Source organism: Elephantulus edwardii, unplaced genomic scaffold (assembly GCF_000299155.1).
Source record: "Elephantulus edwardii isolate Elephantulus edwardi_28Jun2011 unplaced genomic scaffold, EleEdw1.0 scaffold00009, whole genome shotgun sequence".
Classification (NCBI taxonomy): domain Eukaryota; kingdom Metazoa; phylum Chordata; class Mammalia; order Macroscelidea; family Macroscelididae; genus Elephantulus; species Elephantulus edwardii.
Window position 1 is genome coordinate 11,241,854 of NW_006399759.1, and position 19,963 is coordinate 11,261,816.

The 19,963-nt window shown below is 36.7% G+C and overlaps 1 protein-coding gene across 2 annotated transcripts in view; it reads left to right on the forward strand.

Moving 5' to 3' along the window:
- The window catches only part of ATAD2B (ATPase family, AAA domain containing 2B), a 194,860-nt gene extending 175,177 nt beyond the window's left edge, over positions 1-19,683 (forward strand). For both annotated transcript variants that reach the window (XM_006880636.1, XM_006880637.1), the window contains exons 24-28: positions 5,305-5,442; positions 12,299-12,982; positions 14,460-14,587; positions 14,872-15,000; positions 16,250-19,683. In XM_006880636.1, the coding sequence (XP_006880698.1) occupies positions 5,305-5,442; positions 12,299-12,982; positions 14,460-14,587; positions 14,872-15,000; positions 16,250-16,291 (1,121 nt within the window). In that variant the 3' untranslated portion in view covers positions 16,292-19,683. The remainder of the gene's footprint in view (positions 1-5,304; positions 5,443-12,298; positions 12,983-14,459; positions 14,588-14,871; positions 15,001-16,249) is intronic.
- The last annotated feature ends 280 nt before the right edge of the window (positions 19,684-19,963 follow it).

The window sequence follows — 19,963 nt, forward strand, 5'->3', positions numbered from 1 at the left end:
TTCCAGGATACTGGGAAGACTGTTTATGTTGTGGATTAGGACTTCTAGTGTTGTTCCTAGCTTTTCTGTAATGAAGTTTATAGTCCTTGGTTTTAGAACGTTTTTATTTCTGATACTAGTGCCCTATCCTTAAGGAAAATTCACCATTAGTAAAAGAGGAATGTAAAACAAATTAAGTACAATATGATAAGTGCTTGTTGAAGTTCATTGAGAGCACATAGAGGAGACACTTTGTGGATAGGAAACAACATTTTGATCAACATTTGGGGAGTGAGTGTAGTCTTAACTTTAATGGACTAGGGAAGGGAGGCAAGGAGAAGAATAGAGGAGGTACTACAGGGAGAGGAAACAGTATGCATATTAAAGCGTTTTTTGTTTATTAGAAAAATTATAAGTAAGTATTATTCAGAATGGTATATAGGACTCACCAGATAATCTGATGTTGATTCAAATCAAAACCACTGTTTTGAATTATAATATTTTAAACCCATATATTTGGTTGGCAGTAAAATGTTTTGAAACATTGCCACCAAGGCTCTGTTATTTTATGTCCCACCAAATTGGAACCAATTCATAGCTGACCCTCCAGTGGGTTTTTTAGGGCTACCAATCACATGAGAAGGGATCATAATTGTGGAGAAGCTCAGCTTCTCCATCCTGAGCATTCTTCCATAGCCGTTTACTCTGATGTGGGCCCTGGTCACATTAGCATTTGGCTTTTTGTTGTTTTCCTTTATTCTTGTTGTTGGTTGTGTACTTATTCAGATGTCATCCTCTTAGTTCTACTCCAGTCGTTAGTACCATGTCTTATATAGAAAGGTTTTTAGGAAATATTTCAGTGATACACTAAGGAGCATGAACTTTTATCCTGTGTCTTTGTTTTCCAAGATATGTGTACCCTTTACCCACATCAGTGTTGACTTGTAAGTTAGATTCTCTGAGAAAAATGACCAAATAAATTATATTTACAAATATACTTTGGTAGTTTTTATATACCCTAAAGTTTAAGGATCATTGTCCTACTTCGTAGGGAGTCATTAAAAGATTTTAAGCAGAGGGAGCACTGGTGGCCCAGTGGCAAGAAGCTGCACTGCAATCCCAGAGGTATGTGGTTTGAATCCACCAGATGCTCTGCTGGAGAAGGAGGGGCAATCTCCTCCTGTACCAGTCAGATCTGATTTGACTGCACACACACACACAAAAGTAATAAAATAAAATAAAATAAAAAAAGATTTTAAGCAGTATAGTGGATTTGTAAGATTGATTTGGTAGCAGTATATAGCGTGGTCTCATTATGGCAGGGTCGAAGGTGAGAAACTGGTTTAGAAACTTGAGGAACTAATTTGGAAAACATTTTGACATTTCCTAAAAATGTAGGTATAGATTTATCATCACTCACTGCCAGTAAGTTACTTCTGATAGATAGTGTCAGATCTGTATGGCTAGAACAAATCTCTTGAGACCTTAGCCTTTGTTTGGTTAGAACAGAATGTGATGCACTATGCCACCAGAGATTAACTATACCACACAGCAATTTCATTGCTAAGAATCTGTCAAAAATCGATTATAAACATGCTCAGATACACTTTCATCTGAATCTATTCTTTTTTATTTTTTCATAAATTGAAGCATTTAGATTTTTATTTCAAAGGGAGTTCTGAAATTATCATCATATATTCTTTTGCAATAAAAAGAGGCAATGAGTTGTAAAAAGGGAGATGCTCCTTATGATGTTGCTTTATTTTTTTCCCATTAGTTTTTTTAAGAAACGACAAGAGATTGAATCCTCACAATACTACATTTAAGGTACCCCTAAAATTTTTTCCCCCTTTTCTTGTTTAACATGAAAAGCTTTTTATTAATCTTTTATTTTGGTTGTGTTTTGTTTTGTTTTTGGTTTGTTTTGTCTTTTTTTAGGATCTTTTTGTACATTATGTGTCAGAGGTTTGTTTGGTATCTTACTAAAACATTCCATGTTGCAAACCCAGATCTGCTTATGTCAGGGGGATTGGGACCATTGCATTCTTAGCCACCGTTAAAAAAGTATGTGGAGAAAAAAAAAAAGTATGTGGAGTAGCTAATTAAAATGTAAAGCTGTAACATACATATGTTTAAAATGGAAATGCAAAGCAAAAAGCTGTGAAACGTCTTGTCTTCTCCGTATTTATGCAGCTGACCTGTCTGTTACTGAAGTGTGGGTCCAAGGACTCTTCTCCAGCCAGTTGGCACCTAATTCACAAAGATTCTGGACAGCTGCCACATCAAACTCTTCTCTGTATTATCATAGTTTCATTTAAATAAACTATAGTAACAATGAAAAAAAAAAAGGGAGATGCTTACATCTCATACCATTCTTATTTACTGTACTTTCTGTTCTGATAGTTACGTGTTCACAAGTACCCCTTAGTTTTTTCCTTTTTTTTTAAATCGGGATTTTATAAAGTACTTTGATTTCCATTCATTTATTGTTGTACATTTTCTTCCCTGTCCCCGCCCCCTCCCCCCAGTTCACTTTTTTCTTTGGGGAAAAAAGTTCTTTCTTTGTTATACAGCATCCCCCTCCCCGGACCACTTTACTATGCAGCTCTTATTCTGGACTCTTGGACTCTTGTCATGCCAATAATACCTAATTATATATTCCTTTTATATAGTTCTCTCCCTCCCTCGTCTGTTTCAATACCATGTACATTATTTATCTCCTCTTTTCATAGCCCCCTCCCCCGACTCCCATGTCAGTCCTGTTTTATAACAATGGCATTATATTGCTATTTATCTTTTTGTGACTGAGATATTTCATTCAGCATAATGTCCTCCAGGGTCACTCGTTTCATGAGTTCTTTGTTTTTCAGTGCTGCATAATATTCCATTGTGTGAATATATCTCAGCTTCTCTATCCATTTGTTTGTTGATGGGCACTTGGGTTGTTTCCAACTCTTTGCTGTTGTGAACAAAGCCACGATAAACATGGATGTGCAGTTCTGGTTTCTTTAGAATATATTCCCAGTAGTGGAAGTGCTGAGTCAAATGGTATTTCTATTTCTAGTGCCATACAGCCTTTTATTGTTGTTGTACCATTTTACACTCCCACCAGCAATCAGTAAGGGTTCCAGTTTCTCCACAACCTCGCAAGCATCTTTTGTCTGCTGTTCTGCTGAATTTTGCTATTTTTACTGAGGTGAGATGATACCTCGTAGTTGTTTTGATTTGCGTGTCTCTTAGAGCTAGGAATTTTGAACATTTCTTCATGTGTTTGTTTGCTATCTGAATGTCTTCTTTGGTGACATGTCTGTTCATATCATGTGCCCATTTTGTAGTTGGGTTGTTTACCTTTAACTTGTGGCTCTCAAGTAGTCTATAAATTCTAGATGTAAGTTCTTTATCAGACATTTCATTACTAAATATTTTTTCCTAGTCTCATGCGAATATTGATAGCAAACTAGCAACAGCTTAAAGTATTGGCTCTCTAAAAATTGATTGCTGTCCAGTTGGAACCAACAAGAGCAGACCCTTCACTGAGTTTTAAGAGGCTGCAAATCGTACAGGAGATTCCTCCTATTGTCCCATAGAGAAGCTAGTAGATTTGAACCACCTTCTTTTGGGATGTCAGTTCAACTTCTTGCCACTAGGTTCCCACAGCTCTATAAACTAGATAACAAAACATGGAATATCCATATTATTATTAGCAATTAAAAGGGAAAGATACTATTTATACTCACTACAATAAATGCCAAATAAAAAAAGTTAGTCATAAAAAAACTGCCCAAGTTCATTAACATTAAATTTTGAGAAAAGGCAAACCTGTAGAGATTAAAGTGAAGCTCCGTGGTGTAGTCTTTGGGGAGTCACCCTGCTAACCCAAAGGCGGGGCTTGCTGAGAGTTTGAATCACCCAATAGCTCTGTGGCAGGAAGATAGGAAATCTCCTCCCATGTTATTTACAGCCTTAGAAACCTGCCCCAGGGTCAGTTGTGGGTTGATTTTGACACTCCAGTAGTGAGTTTTTTTTAAAAAAATAAAGATTAAAGGTAGTTAAGTGGCCACCTGGTGCAGTGTTTTAAAATGGAGTTGCTGTATTGTTGCATTCCTCTACACATTCACTAAAAATTGTTGCATTGTATGTTTAAAATGAGTGATTTTTATTTTGAGTGTATGTAAACTATAAACTGCCTCAGTAAAGCTTTTGAGAGGGAAAATGTCCTTACAGTAGTGTACGATTTTAATTTGTGAAACATGGCTTGTGATGGAGAGGATGAATATGAAAGAGATGTAGGGATGGAGGGCAGTGTGAGAAGGATGAGTCATATTGGCTGCTGGATTACTGATTGATGGTTTAGTCTATGCTGATACGCTTCTCTGGATAGAGAATACAGAAGGATAGAGAGGGTTGTTGGTTTTGATTTTCCCCCCTTATTCACATTGTGTTTCATGTGATCATTCCTGTACATTATGTCTTAAAAAATTAACTACCATTGATGTATGCTCACTAATATTCTGTCTTTTTAGAATGGACAGGGTGGTTTTTTTGGTTTATAGAGAAACAAAATTGATAACATTAATTTTACTTTTATTTATTGTATATTGTAGGAGATACCAAGTAGGTAGTTGGATGTAAACTTAGAAGTTTAAGAAATGTGTGGACTAAAGATGTGCATTTGAGTAATTACATAATGGTAATGGGAGCTGAAAATATAAGTGATGCTTTGTGAGAGAGTGTCTATCATTCTAAAGTAAAAAGAAAAGAGATTTCAGAGAGATTACTCTGAAAATAAATATCAATATTTAATGTCAATGTAGACAAAACCATAAAAATTCAGTGAAGAAACAGAAGGATGGAATGGTTACTTTTAAAATTGACCCAGGAAAACCAAATTTACTGCAGTTTTGTGTGACAGGCAGCTAGCTAACTGCCAGATGGGCACAGTTCATGTGAACAGAGTTTAGTGGCCCAGTGAACATTACACATTCTAAGATGTCAAGAATCATGACTTTTATACAATATATAGCCTTCTTGTCCCACAGTCATAATAATGTGAAATGTTTCCTTTTGAGAACTCAAATAAGTAAAAGTAGGGCCTCATTGAGGATTAAATAGAAGCACAGCCTGCTGTGCTGCTTTATTTTTATGACTTTATAGCTAGTTTCTTTACCATCTTAAAACAAAAGACACTATTTCTATCAGAATTGCAAGCTGTCTAAACATAATTAATGACTTTAAAAACAGTTCTGTATTTTAGACTTTTTTCAACCTTGTTGGTTTTCGTCGCTAGGAATATTTAAATAGGTATTGCTTATCTTCTGTTTGCAGGCTTATCAGTAACAACAGAACAAATAAATCCTCATGGTAGTGGGGCTCGGAAAACAGAAACTAGAGTTGAAGAGGCATTTCGGCACAAACAAAGGAACCCAATGGATGTCTGGCACAACTCTGCAAATAAATGTGCATGTGAGTATTTGAGATCGTGTTATTCAGGGTGGGAACAATGGAGAAAGATGTGGATTTGTTGGGAATTGGGAACATAAACCAAAACACTGCTGTTTTCTTGCAGCTCTTAATTTAGCTTTTCAGAGGTAAAGGGCTTGTGAGGTAAGATGCTGAATCAGAAATATATTTCTTCCTAATTGCTGTGTTTTACCCCTTACTATTACTATTTTTATATTATTACATGCCATTGAGTCAGAACAGTCAGTTTACAGCTGACCTTCCAGCAAGTTTTCAGAAGGTATGAACAGTTGAGGAGGAGATGGTCCCATATCTCATAGAGCAGCTAGTGAATTGGAAATGCCTGCCTTTGGATTGGCAGTATGACTCCTTAGCACTAGGACACCAGAGCACCCTATAATTAAAATAGGTTAGACTATTTTTAGTTTGTTTTTTTTTTGTTTGTTTGTGTGTGGTTTTTTTTTTTGTTTTTTTTTTTACTATTTTTAGTTTTAACCATTAGGTTTTGGATAGTGATATAGAGGTAGTGGACTTTTCACCAATACTTCTAAGGTATTCTCTTTATAGTTTGAATTGGACCCTTAAAAAATGGTTTGATATAGTGACTGTGACCATGGGCTTGAGCACATTGGAGCACATGAGATATCGTGAAGATGGCGCAAAGTTCAGATCTTTTATTAACTGTAAATTGTAATCAGTAACTACAAGTAATGGAAATGGTTGAACTTATAGAGGAAATGGATTTTTCTGAGAGAGTATTTTCTATTCCATTTTTAAAACTTGCCCTGAGTTTTTCGCCTAGATTTATTTAAGAAAGACATATTTAGAGAGAGGAAAAAAAACGAGATTTCCTTTATTCTTGCTTATTCATACTTATCTAAAGAAAGACAATTGTTAAAAAAATTACATCTTCCTCATATAGGCCTCTTATTTAACTATTTTGGGAATAAAACATGCTGTACTTCCTGTTTACTCACATAAGAAAGGACCAATTCATTGCTGTCAAGTCGAAACCAATCCATAGTTGACCCTCCAGCTCACGGGAGGAGATTGCCCATCCTTTTCCCACAGAGTAGCTGAGGGTTGTTTGAACCACCTTCCTGTGGGTTTGCAGTGCAACTCCTTAACCCCTAGGCCACCAGAGTTCCCTTCCCATATGCAGGTGATATTTTCCTGTCAGTAAAGTTGGTGTAAATATGCGCTGAATTTATATAATCCTTTTGATAAGTGCTATCTGTATGTGAAAAGTTTGAAGGATTTAATGGAACATTTGTTTGCCATAAACCTATTATGATTCTCTGGCCTAGTTGTAAGTGGTTACATCTGCTCATCTGCAAATTGAACAATCAGCACTTTGAACCCAGCAGTGACTTAGAGAGAGGAAGGTCTGATAGTGTGTTCATATAAAGGTTTACGGTCTCGGAAACTCTATAGTAGATAGTAAAGCTTCATCTTTCAAACTTTGGACATGCTGCTAGGAGAAGCTATTCCTTGCAAAAGGGACATCATGCTTGGAAAGGTGGCAGGTCAACAAGAGAGGAAGACTCCTAATGAGATAGATTGACATAGTGACAGCAGCAATGAGCTCAAGTGTGTCAGAGATGAAGAGGATGCCACAGAATATGACACACTCTGGTCTGTTGTTCATAGGGTCACTATGAGTCTTATTTGACTTGATGACACTTAAGAGCAACAACAACTCTTAAGAGTTGTGAGCCACAGTTGACTCAACAGGAATGTCTTTGCTTGATTGTATATCAGATGTTGTTATGTGCCATTGAATCAACTACAACTCATAGCGACCTTTTGAAGTACAGATCGGAAACCTTGCCTTATCCTGTGACGTCTTCCTCCTTTCTGATACATTTGAGCCCACTATTATAGTCACTGTTGAGTCATCTTGTTGAGGGTCTTCCTCCCTTTCTCTGACACTCCACCATCAGTTTTTCTTTGTGAGTCTTGCTCATGCATTATGTAGCAGAGCACTAAATTAAACCTTGAACTCTTACATACTTAGCCCCTGATTACATAAATTTAGTAAATGTTGGCTTTAAACCATTTAAATTCATTTAAGTATTAAACATTTTTTTAGTCTAGAAATGTAAGCTTTGTTTCCTCTTACCAGTAGATGGCATATGTGACACATTAATTGCCTCTTTTGCATTAGCTTGCTTAAACCATAAATCTGAATGTCCCTAAGTATGAATTACTTTCCTAAATTCGTAATTTTAGAAACAAACTCAGTGCTGTTATATAAATTGACTCTGAAGACTGTGCTCTTAAATGGACTTTTCACATAGAGCACCTCCTGAAAATAAAGTGGTATATCAAAGTTCAGTTCCTCAAGGGTATACTCACACCACATGCTCATAATTATATGTTGTTGTGTGCCATTGAGTCTAACCAACTTGTGGCTGACCCTGCAGTAGGTTTTCAGAGGCTTTGAATTGCACAGGAAGAGATTGCCCATCCCTTTTTCTTGCAGCAACTGGTAGATTTATATTGCATTCTTTAGCATTGGCTACACAACTTCTGACTACTAGGTCACTGGCATATTCTTAGGAAGAAAAAGACATCATGTTTGGAAAGATAGGGAATCACTGAATGACAGAAAGATGCTCAGCAAGGAGGATTGACACAGTGACTGTAACAGTGAACTTGAATATATCAGAGATAACGAGGATAGCATGTGGTTCAGATCCTTTGTTCATCTGGTTGCTGTGAGTTGTAGTTGATTCTACAAACCCCTAACAGCAACAGCTACATACCAGGTGCTGAGGACTAGACAGCTCTCCTCATTATTGAGTTGGAACCAGCTGTGAGTTTTAGAGGCCGTAAATCGCACAGGAGGAGATGGTCCAGAGCCATGAATAAAACAAACAAAAATCGTTTCCTCGAGCGTATGTGACCACTCACTCATTGCTTTCAAGTCAGAATGGACTTGTAGCTGACCCTCCAGCAGGTTTTTGGAGTCTCTGAATGATATGAGAGGAGCTTGCCCATCTCTCTCCTGAAGAACTGCCAGAGAGATGAGGTCTTTGGTTTAGGGGTGCAACTCTCCATGGACGTGCTACCAGAACTTCCTTTTCTATGACTTAACTATTGAAATCCACTGATACTGCATCCAGTATGAACCATAATGACTTCCCAAGGGTATAAAAGTCTGTTTATCTGAAGGCTGTTTATCTTTTTCCTGTAGAGCAGTAGGTTCAGACTACCAGCTTTGGAGTTATAGCAGCCCAACGAATTATGCATTGTGCCCCAAGGGCTCCTTGATTTTAACTATTAATAGCAAGAGTAAATTGAGGGGTATATAGAGATCTAGCTCCGAAAGAGTTAAGAACATTTTATCTTATTTTTGTTCTTGTTGTCGATTGCCATTGTTTCAAGCACGACTCATAGCGACCCTATGAACAAAAGGCCTGAAGCCTTTCTATAACTACTGACATTACATTAATATTAAAGTTCATAGAGTTTCTGGAGCCATGTTGTTTAGGAAGTGGATGCCATTCCTGTTTCCAATTTCTCTATTAGCCAGAATGAAAATATCAGAAGTAATCTTGCTTTCGTAGGCTCCTAAATAATTGCTGTCAAGTTGATTTTGACTCATAGTGACCTATAGGACAGAGTAGAAGTGCTTCAAAAGGCTTCTGGAGCTCTTTATGGAAGCACATTGCCTCGTTTCTCTTATGTGGTAAGGCTCCTGGTGTTTTCTTAATATACTATATGTAGAATAATTGAGCAGGCTCTTAACTGGCAAAGTTCTTCTTGTCCTGGAGTTATATTACTTAAGAGAGAACAAGCAGACCACTCATACTTTTTATTGTATGGTTGTAGAGTCAAGCATTACAATTCTAACAGCTCTGCCTTTTGAAGACAGCAAGTTAAATAGTATTTTCTTTAATTTTGGACATCATCTGGATTAGTTTTTCATATAGTAAATGAAATGCTTATAATGCTCATCTCTTACTCTTGTATACCAGCTTTTAAAAGTAGACCAGTATAAACGGGTTTTTCTATGCTAATTATCCTATAACTATAAATTCTACAAAATAGAAATTAACACATAAAAAAAGGATTGAAAAGAGGGCTACAATGATAATATCATCTTGAAAGAAAAATACAATTCGTGCCAAATTGACTTGGTAACTTGAATTTTGGAATTGATAGTAGAATCCTTTAAAAGGTAGATACTTTCTTAAATAACAAAGAATAAAAATATTATCATGACATTTACCCATTACTTGCAACTCCCTTGGTGTCTCATTAGAGATTAAAGAGGAAAGAATTTAAAAAGTATGTAATCATATTACACACTGTGATAGAGTACAAATTCATATTAATCAAGCATGAGTGTAAGGAACCAGGGATGTCATAAGACCGTATACCCTTCTATCTGTCTCATACACAGATAAAGAAATACCAGGGGAAGGAAATGGGTTGATTATTTAAATATCAAATTTCAAAACTGTGAATTAAAGAGTCTATGGTTAGCGCTCATGTATGTAAGTAGTGAAACTGTTAAGAGCCAAAACTGAATGACTCTGGCTTGTTTTTCCAAGTCTTTGAAGTTTTCCACCGTTCTCAGTCTTAAACTGTTTAAAAATCATATTTGAGTTTTCCTTCTCTGACAGTTATCTGACTTTCACAGGTTTTGTTGTATTTTCTTAAAAGTATCTTTGCTTAGGAAATGTTTGATTTTGACATATTTAAAATTGATAGTCATTTCAGTAAGTCTTCTAAGATTGAGCCAGACTTGATTGCTTTCTACTTCCATAGTCTCACAAAAAAGAGCTGTGTTTTCTTTGGGTTTTTCTTAAAAGCTCTCTTACATAAATGGAAAGAATTCTCTAGTGTCTCAGTGGTTAAGTGCTTGCTGTTAACCATAAAGTCTGTGGTGTGAGTCCACTAGCCCTTCTGAAGAAAAAAGTTGTGGCATTCTACTTGCACAACAGTCCCAGCCTTAGAAACCCTATGAATCAGTTTTACTCTTTCCTACAAGGACGTGAATTGGAATAAATTCGGTGGGAACAGGGTTAGGTGTAAACTAAAAAACCCAAAACAACTAAGAATAAAATAATGTACCTTACTTGTGGGGCCTAGGTTAGAAGCCCACAGTGATATGGAGATGTGTCTCAGGCACAGCAGTGACTGTGAGGATGGCGTGGCTTTGGGCAGTGTTTCATTCTCTTGTCTGCAGGGCCCTCTTTATGAGTTGGAATCAGCTTGATGGCTTTCAACAAAAGCAGGTATTAAACACCGTATTTCAGAAAAAAAGAGGGTATTGTAAGGATCAGGGTAGCCAGAAAAGGCTCTTGAGGAAGTTGACATTGGTGCTGAGACTGTTCATGTTGCATGGTGGCTCCAACTGGGTTTCCAAGGCTGTAAATCTTAATGGGAGGAACTGCCTCATCTCTCTCCTTGGGCGGCTGGTGCAGCTTGGTGCGGCTAGTGTGGCTCAGTGTGGCTGCTGTGGCTCGGTACGGCTGGTGTGGCTGGTGCAGCTTGGTGCGGCTGGTGCACCTTGGTACGGCTGCCTCTAGTATTTATCATTTAGGGTTAGACCCCAGAAGCATTAATTGTTGTATGCTTCAAATTGGAACCCATCTTGCTCCCATGGAGCAGCTGGTGGAATAGAGTGCCTTTGAGATTGCAACGCAGCTTCTTAACTGGGCCGTCAGAGCTCCCTAGAAGCAATAGAGTTTGCTTTAATTATTTCTGTGTTTACATTATATTATGCAAGTATTAAAAATAGCAGAATAAAAGTTAACATGTTTATTGAAGAAATGATAGGGTAGATTTGCCTGAGTGAACTATCTTTGAGAGGTTGTTGTTATTGTTTGTTGTGTACCCTTTTGTTGGAACCAACCCGTGGCTGACCCTCCAGAAGGTTTTCAGAGACAGTTAATCACACAGGAGGAAGTTGCTCACCTTTCTAACACAGAGTAGCTGGATTCAAACAGTATGCCTTCAGGTTGGCACTGCAGCTCCTTACCACTAGAGCCCTTTGTTAGATAGAAATGAAGTTACAGATCCATGGGCCCAAAAGCTCTGGCTTTTCACTCAGAATGCTATAATCAGTTTTAATTCAGTCTGTAAAACTATTGTAGTTGTGCCTTTTAACTTAATAGATGAAATATTTATATTCTATTTTTGTTAATATTGTTGCTATCTTGATCACAGAGGTGTTAATTTTCTCACCTATTTTCAGATGACTACTTAGTAAGAAATTGTTGCTTGGAGGTGAATTATTTGTAACAGAGGAAGCCAGCAGTTGACTAGGGAGTTTGTAGCCTAGTGGTAAGGAGTTGTGCTAACAACCCAAAGGCAGGCAGTTTGAGTCCACCAGCAGTTCTGCAGGAGGAAGGGGCAGTCATCTGTTGTGTGATTTATAGCCTCTAAAAACATACTGGAGAGTAAGCTATGAGTTGGTTCTGACTCACTAACAACCACCATCACCTTCTTAGTGGAAATCCATAGTTGTGGCCGCAAACCTTCTGGTAATGCGATCATTCTCAAAATGTATATATTACATGTTTAATTCCTGGATACTGGAAATTGGAACCAACTGTAAAGTAGAATTAGACTCTGTGGTAATTGAAAATAGTAATGTTAAATACAAATAGATAGGCAATACCATTGAAACATTTTCTTTCTGCGAAGTTTTTCTGTGATGTGATATCCTTTTTAACTGTAAATCATGAGGTTTAATCAGCATAGGTGTCAAAGGCAAAGTAGTTTTTGGTGATGTGTCATATGATCTGTGGTTTTGCTTTCTTTTGGGTTCTATCTAATACAAGTATTACACTCCCAAGTTCTAAACTTTTCTTTGTTTCTTTCTGTTTTCTTGTAAAAATAGTTCGAGTTCGGAGAAAATCAAGGCGGCGATCACAGTGGGGTAAAGGAATTATTAAGAAAAGGAAAGTGAATAATTTAAAAAAAGATGAAGAGGACACCAAATTTGTGGACTATGAGAATCACACAGAAGACAGGAAATTGCTAGAGAATGGAGAGTTTGAGTTAAGCACTGACTGCCACGAGGAAAATGGAGAAGAGACCGGGGACTTGTCTATGACCAATGATGAGTCATCATGTGACATCATGGACATGGACCAGGGCCAAAGGCTCAGCCATGAAGCAGGCACAAAAGAAAACTTCGCATCAACTGAAGAGGAGAGTTCAAACGAATCCCTGCTTGTCAACAGCAGCAGTTCTCTGAACCCAGAACAGACATCTAGAAAAGAGCCTTTCCTCAAAGGGAACTGTCTAAATGGTGAGGCCTCCACTGACAGCTTTGAAGGAATTCCAGTTCTGGAGTGCCATAATGGCAAAGCTGAAGTGGTGTCTTTCTGTGGAAGTGGAGATAAGTGTAGTTCTGAACAGAAAGCCCTTCTGGAGGACCAGTCTAAAGAAAAACCCGAAACTTGCAAGGAAAGTCCTGGAGATGATCCTGAGAAACTAGAGGCACTGGAATGTAGCAATAATGAGAAATTAGAACCTGGCGCAGATGTGGAAGTTAAAGACACAGAACTGGATAAAGAAGGTAGAATCGCGCTCTCTATTTCCCCGCCCCCCCCAATATATATGTTTTTAAATCTTTGACACTTGAACTCCAGAGTTCAATGAATTACAAGTGTTCTTTATATCCTGCCAACAGCAGAGGAGTGCTGGTAGAGCTGTGTTTAAGGCAGTCAACTGCTAGCCTTGGACATCCCATGGGACAGTCCTGTGCTGTCCTTCAGGGTGTCTTTGAGTGAGAATTGACTCTGTGGTAGCGGGTGGGTTACAAGCAAGAGGTAAGGAATAATTCCACCCCTCTGAGAATATGCTGAAGTTCTCAGATCTTTCTCTAGAAAAGTACACACACACTCACTTTGTTTTTCAGAAAGGCTTTAGAGAGTTTGATGTCCAGAATGCATTTCCTTCCCATCTCTTATGTGATTATCACCCCATTATAAGGGATTTAGAACCAAAAACAGATTAAATCCACAGGTATGAAAATGGAATTCTAACAAAAATTACTAGGATGAGGTGAGAGAGTGGGCAGAGAAGGCTTGAATATTAATGGAAGTAACTTCTACTAGAAGGAATCTTACCTACCTAGATTAAATTACTCTTCATTATAATCATGTGAAAGTCTTAGAATTTTTCAAATGAATAAAGATTTTTATTGTTAAATGGTACTTGTTATTTTTCTTTTCCCCTCAATATTTAATAACAGTTTCAAGATCTGTATTTCCTCTGAGTTATCACTTAGAACTTTCAAAACTAAACTAAACTCTAGCTAAAGTTAGGGAGAAGTAACAAAGGTCACAGAAAAGGGGAGACATTTTTAAGGTATTCAGGTGAATGAATGTGAGGAAAAGAATCTCATTCCAGACTCTTTTTCTATAAGATCTCAATAAGCTTACAGAAAATATTTAAATTATCATTTTACCCATTAAAATAATTTATTATGGAAAAGCTTTACTGGAAGTTTTAATTTGAAATTATCAGGGGAAAAGGTTATAATTCATAAGAGGGGAAAAATGTTAATATCCCAGATAAATCTCAAATCATATTTTAGTGAGTGTACCAGGAAGAAAAAAATTCAGGCAATATATTGCGGAAAATATTTTAGGTTGAAAGGCAGATTTATAGACAGCTTGGTTCTACATTGTATCTGTACCTTCTTTTTTAGATTGCTTACCTTCCAGTTCTGAAAGCTCCAAGTTTTTTAATGATGGCTTTCATAAAGAGAGGCTATTTATAAATTGGTGCTTGGAAATGAAGATTCCCTTTCTTCATTTAGTGGATAGGCTTATCAGTTGATATTCTAGTGTAACATGTCTTGCTTTGTTATGGTTTAATTGTCTTTAATTAGAGTTACTTTTCTTACCAAAAAAAAATTGAAGAGAGTTATGCCCTTTCTTATTCAAAGAATTTGTAGTAAATAAACAATTTTGTAAGTTATGTAAACCTCTTTTTTTTTTTTTTTTTAACTTTTAGTTGCTCAGACTACTTCTTTTCTTCAATTGCAGGTGCTTCTAAAGTAAAGAAATACCGTAAGTTAATCTTAGAACAGGCAAAAATGACAAGCCTGGAACTGGTTCCAGAAGAGCCATCTGAGCCTGTGCCACCACTCATAGTTGATCATGAAAGACTGAAGGTAAACCTAGATTTCCTCAATTAGTTTTAAAAATGATGGAAAGGGATTTGAATATGTTTATAGGCAGTTGAATAAAAAGAGTTTTTTGGAGGTCTCTTTCTTCAACCTAAGAATCGAAATGCCTTAGAACTTCTACTCAAAAAGAAGTATGTCTATTTTGAGGAGTGAAGAAATAGAGGAAATAGTCTTGGTAATGGCTGTACATAACTATTTGAATAAACCCCTTCAATTTGGCCAGTGAGAGAAAACCTTATTTCATTCTCTTTGTTTCTTCTTTTTCTTAGAAATTGCTTGATTTGTTGGTTGATAAAAGCAACAATCTGGCAGTTGATCAATTGGAGCGATTATATTCTCTTCTTAGTCAGTGCATCTACCGTCATCGTAAAGATTATGACAAATCACAACTTGTAGAGGTAAGGCTATTTTTCTGTTTTTTTGAATTCACAGATACACATTTTCATTATCCCTAAGGAAAAAGGAAAAGTTATTTTGCCTTATGTCTGTGGCTTTCACCAAGTAACTGCATAAAGAATGTTTTGAAGATTTAAGATTAGATGAATCATTAAGAGTTATGGTTCCTTATTATGTCAAAACACATAAATTCATGGTGATCAGTTTGGCATGTAAATAGAATAAACTAACTCAACTCATAGAGACCCAATGTGTAAATACAGAACTATGCTCTATAATAATGGCTGATTTTTCAGTAGATAAACAGGCCTTTTCATTGGATACTTCTTTGAGTAGCCTTCAGTCTCTAATTTTCCAGTTAGCAGTGAGGCACGTTAACCATTACATTAGCCTAGCGCAGTTCTCTTTGCACAGAATCGTATGTCATAGTTCTCCCCTTCCTTTCTCCTTACAGATATTGCTGGCTAAGTATGAATGAGGATAGTGTCACAGTCCTTAACACTGCTCTGCTCGCCCAGCAGCTGATCAGAGGGAATTGGCATGGGCAATGAGACTTATTTGTCACCCATTAATAGTTAGAAGTTCACTTAATTTCATTAGGTCTGTAAAATACCCACAACAAGCAGTGGTGGTTCTTTGCTTAGATAATTTTAGAGGTGCATCATTTCCTTTCTAGGCAACTGTGGGTCATAAGAAAGTTTTCTTTTATGGATATGTTGAGCTTATATGTGTTCCTATGAATTGTCCCATTAGAGGGTAAGTTTGACTATACAAACCACCACCACATGTGAGTGCATCCAGTTTGCTTTGGAAGTCAGTAGAATGTCAGGCTTTGGCTTGTGTATAAATCCCAGCTTGACCTTGACTGCTGCCTTTTAGCTGCCAAAGCATTTTCTTCGACGGTGCCTTGGTTTTCTTTTGTATCATCCCTATCTTCAGGACTTTTGCAGAATTAGTGAGTTAACATATGTGTAGAAATGTCTTAACAGTATCTGGTGTAATAAGTACTCACTGCATGTTAGCATTATCATCCTCAGTCTGAATATGCAGTGAACAGGCCTGGAGAGTATTCAGGGCAGAAAGCTTTGCATGGTAGGTGTGGTCTTAGAATTAAGAACATATTAAAAATTTAACTTCTATCTCAATTCATTTTTTAAAAACGTTTATAAAAGTGAATTCTCTTCTTAATAAGGAATACTTTTGCCTTCTGCTTAATAGATAATGTGTGTTACTTTTTTTTCTCTCCTTTAGGAGATGGAAAGAACAGTTCATATGTTTGAAACATTCCTATGAACTTCCCAAGATGAGTGGTTTACCCTCTCCAATCTGCTCTGACAGAGCAGTCTTCTGAGCCATTCAATTTCAGATTGCACCAATTATGTGCAGAGCCTTGGTCTTTAGTGCTCTCTCACTCATTCGTTCTCTGTTGAATTTGGTGCTATTGTCTCAGGTACCTGAAACCAACCAGCCTACAAGAACCAAACAGAACTTCAGAAATATGTTGTATTTTCCACAAGTAAAAAAATACAACCCCACAGCTTGGAGATTTTGGTGCTACAGAAACTGCTCTCGCTCTGCTCCTCTTTCCGTGCACTCTCATGGAGACTCTTGTGAGCAGACCAGCAAACACGAGGAAACTGGATGGGGCAGTTGTAACCATGTTGAATTGTTTAAACAGTGGGCAACCTGTTATTCCCCCCCCTCCTTTCCCTTTATCATATTTGTTTTCTTATTCTCTGGGTAATGAACTGAAATCTGTCTTAGAGTTGGCTACGGTATATTCTAGTGGGAAACTGAGGAAACAGTATGAAATTCGATTAGGCTCTTTAGAACTGCCTTCAATGTGCCTTTTTATTCATTTGAGAAAGATAAGGCTGAAAGATGTAGGAGTTTGCTTGTAACAAAGAGCAGGATGTTTTATTTGGTTATGATCTTGAAAATAAGTTTTGATATAGTCTGTGTCATTAAGAGGCAACCAGTATTTTGGTATAAAATGCTTGTCTTGCTCTCAGAATGCAGTGAAGACACTCAGTAAGCCACAAGGTATAATAAAATGGTACATTCTCCTTTGTGGTCTATTTATGTTTGAGAAACTTGTACTAAAACAGCAGTAGTAGCAAATTTTAAACACCCTACAAAAAAGCTTACATATTTTTCAATATTGCTGACAGTAATGACCAGAAAATAAATAGATACCTGCCATTCTTTTGTCTTTGGTGTCAATTTAATAGTTGCTTATGGTTGAATTCCCAGAGAAGAATGATTTTTCATATATAGTAAATCATTATAGTTTTGTTTTTAAAGCCAGGACTTGCCAAATGGACAGGAAAGAGAGGAATTTGTCAGAAGTTTCATAAAGTTCATTATATAAATAAATATATATATACTATTGCAAGGGAGTTCTGGTGTAGTCCTTAAATAACAGTATTAATGTTTAAATCTCTTCCCATACTCTTCACCCTTCACAGCTCTTTAGTTGATTGAAAACCATTTTGGATCTTGTGGTGTGATTTCTGTAAATTGTACTTATCTAAAATTAATTATGGGCTACTGGTTTTTAAAAAACCTTGCTTTCTACAAATTTGGAGACAAAGTCTAGGCAGTTGCAAAGAGGCAAAGGGAGTGCAGTGACTTTTTTTTATCAGATGATTTTTAAACAGAAAAAGTAGGAAATCTTGCCCAACGTTGGCTTGATAACTTCGTTCATTGTAGCTCTTAGCTGCAGGTGTGTCTTTCCAGTATGCAGCACATGTAGTTTGAGTTTTAATTAGAGCAAACAGTCTTGGACTACTGCAGAGATACTGAGCTACCTCAGCTTTTTGTATTTGTTACCAACAGTGCTTACAGAGTCCTGTAACCACTTTGCCACCGTTTACGTGCTGAAGCTAAGGTACTTGTCTCCTTGTCTCTGGCTTTATGTAGTGTGTGGGATGCTGGTGCTGAAAAGCACACTTTGGCCTTAGGCTACTGCAGTAATCCCAAGTGCATTTGTATTTACATTTTGCGCCTTCTAATTCTAGCCTAATTTTTTTTTTTAAATGCCACTTGTTTTCTTTATAGCTAGTCAATGATGTTTTCATAAGTATTCAGTTAGTCATATAATCCAAGATGCTATCCGTATAGACACACTGTATTTTTAAGGTAGGCAAGTGCGATTAACGATGAACTATTTTAAAGGGGAGGTTATTTGAAACCTTCAATTTCATCATTGGGAGGATTTTCATGCTTTCTTTAATATTTATTACCATCATACCAATTCAGACTATTTTACTGTCTAATACATTAACATTTTGTATTTTGATGGAAATTGTTACAGAATTTAAAGATTTGAAGATATAAGATGTAGCAGACTTTTTGTAGCAAGTTTCTGGTAAAAGGGTTTTTTGCAAGTCTCAGGTTCTTGCTGCACTTTTTTTTTTGTAATATTTATTCCAGTTACTCTAATTCAGAAGGATTCTGTTCAAGTAACAACAGCAGCACTTATGAAAGGAAAAAGACACACATATTCTTTGTAGGCTACTAAATTTGTACAGGTTAATTTTTTAGCCAATATTGAGTTTGACAAGGGAAATGTATTTATTTTCAGTTGTAAAATGCTTCCACAAGATCTTTTTTTTTTTTAACTTAATGTAAACGGAGAAATAGGAGGTAACCTCAGTATGATAGGAACTGCCACTTTGAACAGTTTAGGTCTTAAAGAGAAAGCCAATCTAAAGCCAAGGGGGGCGGAAATGAGCTGAAATTGTACTAACTCTCTGGCCCCTTCCCCCTCAAAAGGAAACACTAGACCAGTTTTGCTTATTCCACAGATATCTGGTGGTTCTGTAGTTCAAAGCAGCGTGTGAAATTCCTCAAGTAGACTCATTTGTCTACCTTTCTGTAAGTTCTTAATTTTTGCTGGGTAACATTGGCAAAAATGTGTACAAATTGACCTCTGTTCTTATTTCCGATAGTGAGCATTATAAACTTTAAGCTCCTGTGTAAAATCTTGATATCAGATCAGTAAAATATATGTCACAGCACAGCCCACTAAGAGTTAATGTTCAGCTGTGGGGACCATGGGAGCTGTTATGAAGATGATGGAACCAATCGCACTAGAGTTGAAACTGATGGCTGTGGATGAATTGTGTTTTTGAGCTTGAATCTCACCTGTGATTAATTTCCTTTAACAACATCCTTTCGTGACTTGATTTTTTTCTCACATGCCAGTGTATTTGTAGGTTTACTGGATTTTATTTTTAGGGTGTGGGGTGCTCATTTCTTAACTTGCCATTTGTTGATTCAGTTGGCTTGGCTATGGTGCTATTGGGTAGGTGTCTGCAGTGTCGGGTCCCGTAGCTGAATGCCATTATCCTTATTTGTAATCACATTGTAAGCTTGACTTTGAGCTTGTACCTGCATCTTTTGTATTTTGTACATTCGGTTACTTAGGCTTTGGGAGTCCTATTTTGGTTCAGTCATGTATGTCTACTTCATAGACTTGAGTAGACGTCATCAACTCTGGTCTATTTTGGATTTGTAGTTTAATTTCGAATTGTGTTAAATTGATGTTTTGCATTTTGATTTCATTTTTCATTAGTTTTGAAGTAAATTATTTAATTTTTGAATTCTGAAATTTTAAACATTTACTGTAATTTGTAATATAACTGCTGTGAAATACTTGAATAAAGCTGACAAGAAAAACATGGTTTCGCGTAATTGTGATTACTATTGCAAATGAAATGTGTCCATTCTAGTTGCATTCCATCCATATTTTACATGGCATACTGATGTCTATTACACGTCAGAAGAATATTATTACATATTCCTTTTAGATTTTAAGTAGCTCTGACTATTGGCTGAAATTTTTTCTGTTGACAAAGTATGAGTTTAATCTCAGATGAAGATTGTCGAAAATATGGAGTGTAGCAGCAAGTGGATTATTTCTGAAATTTGTTTTTCTTATGGAAAATTGTGTTAAAATTA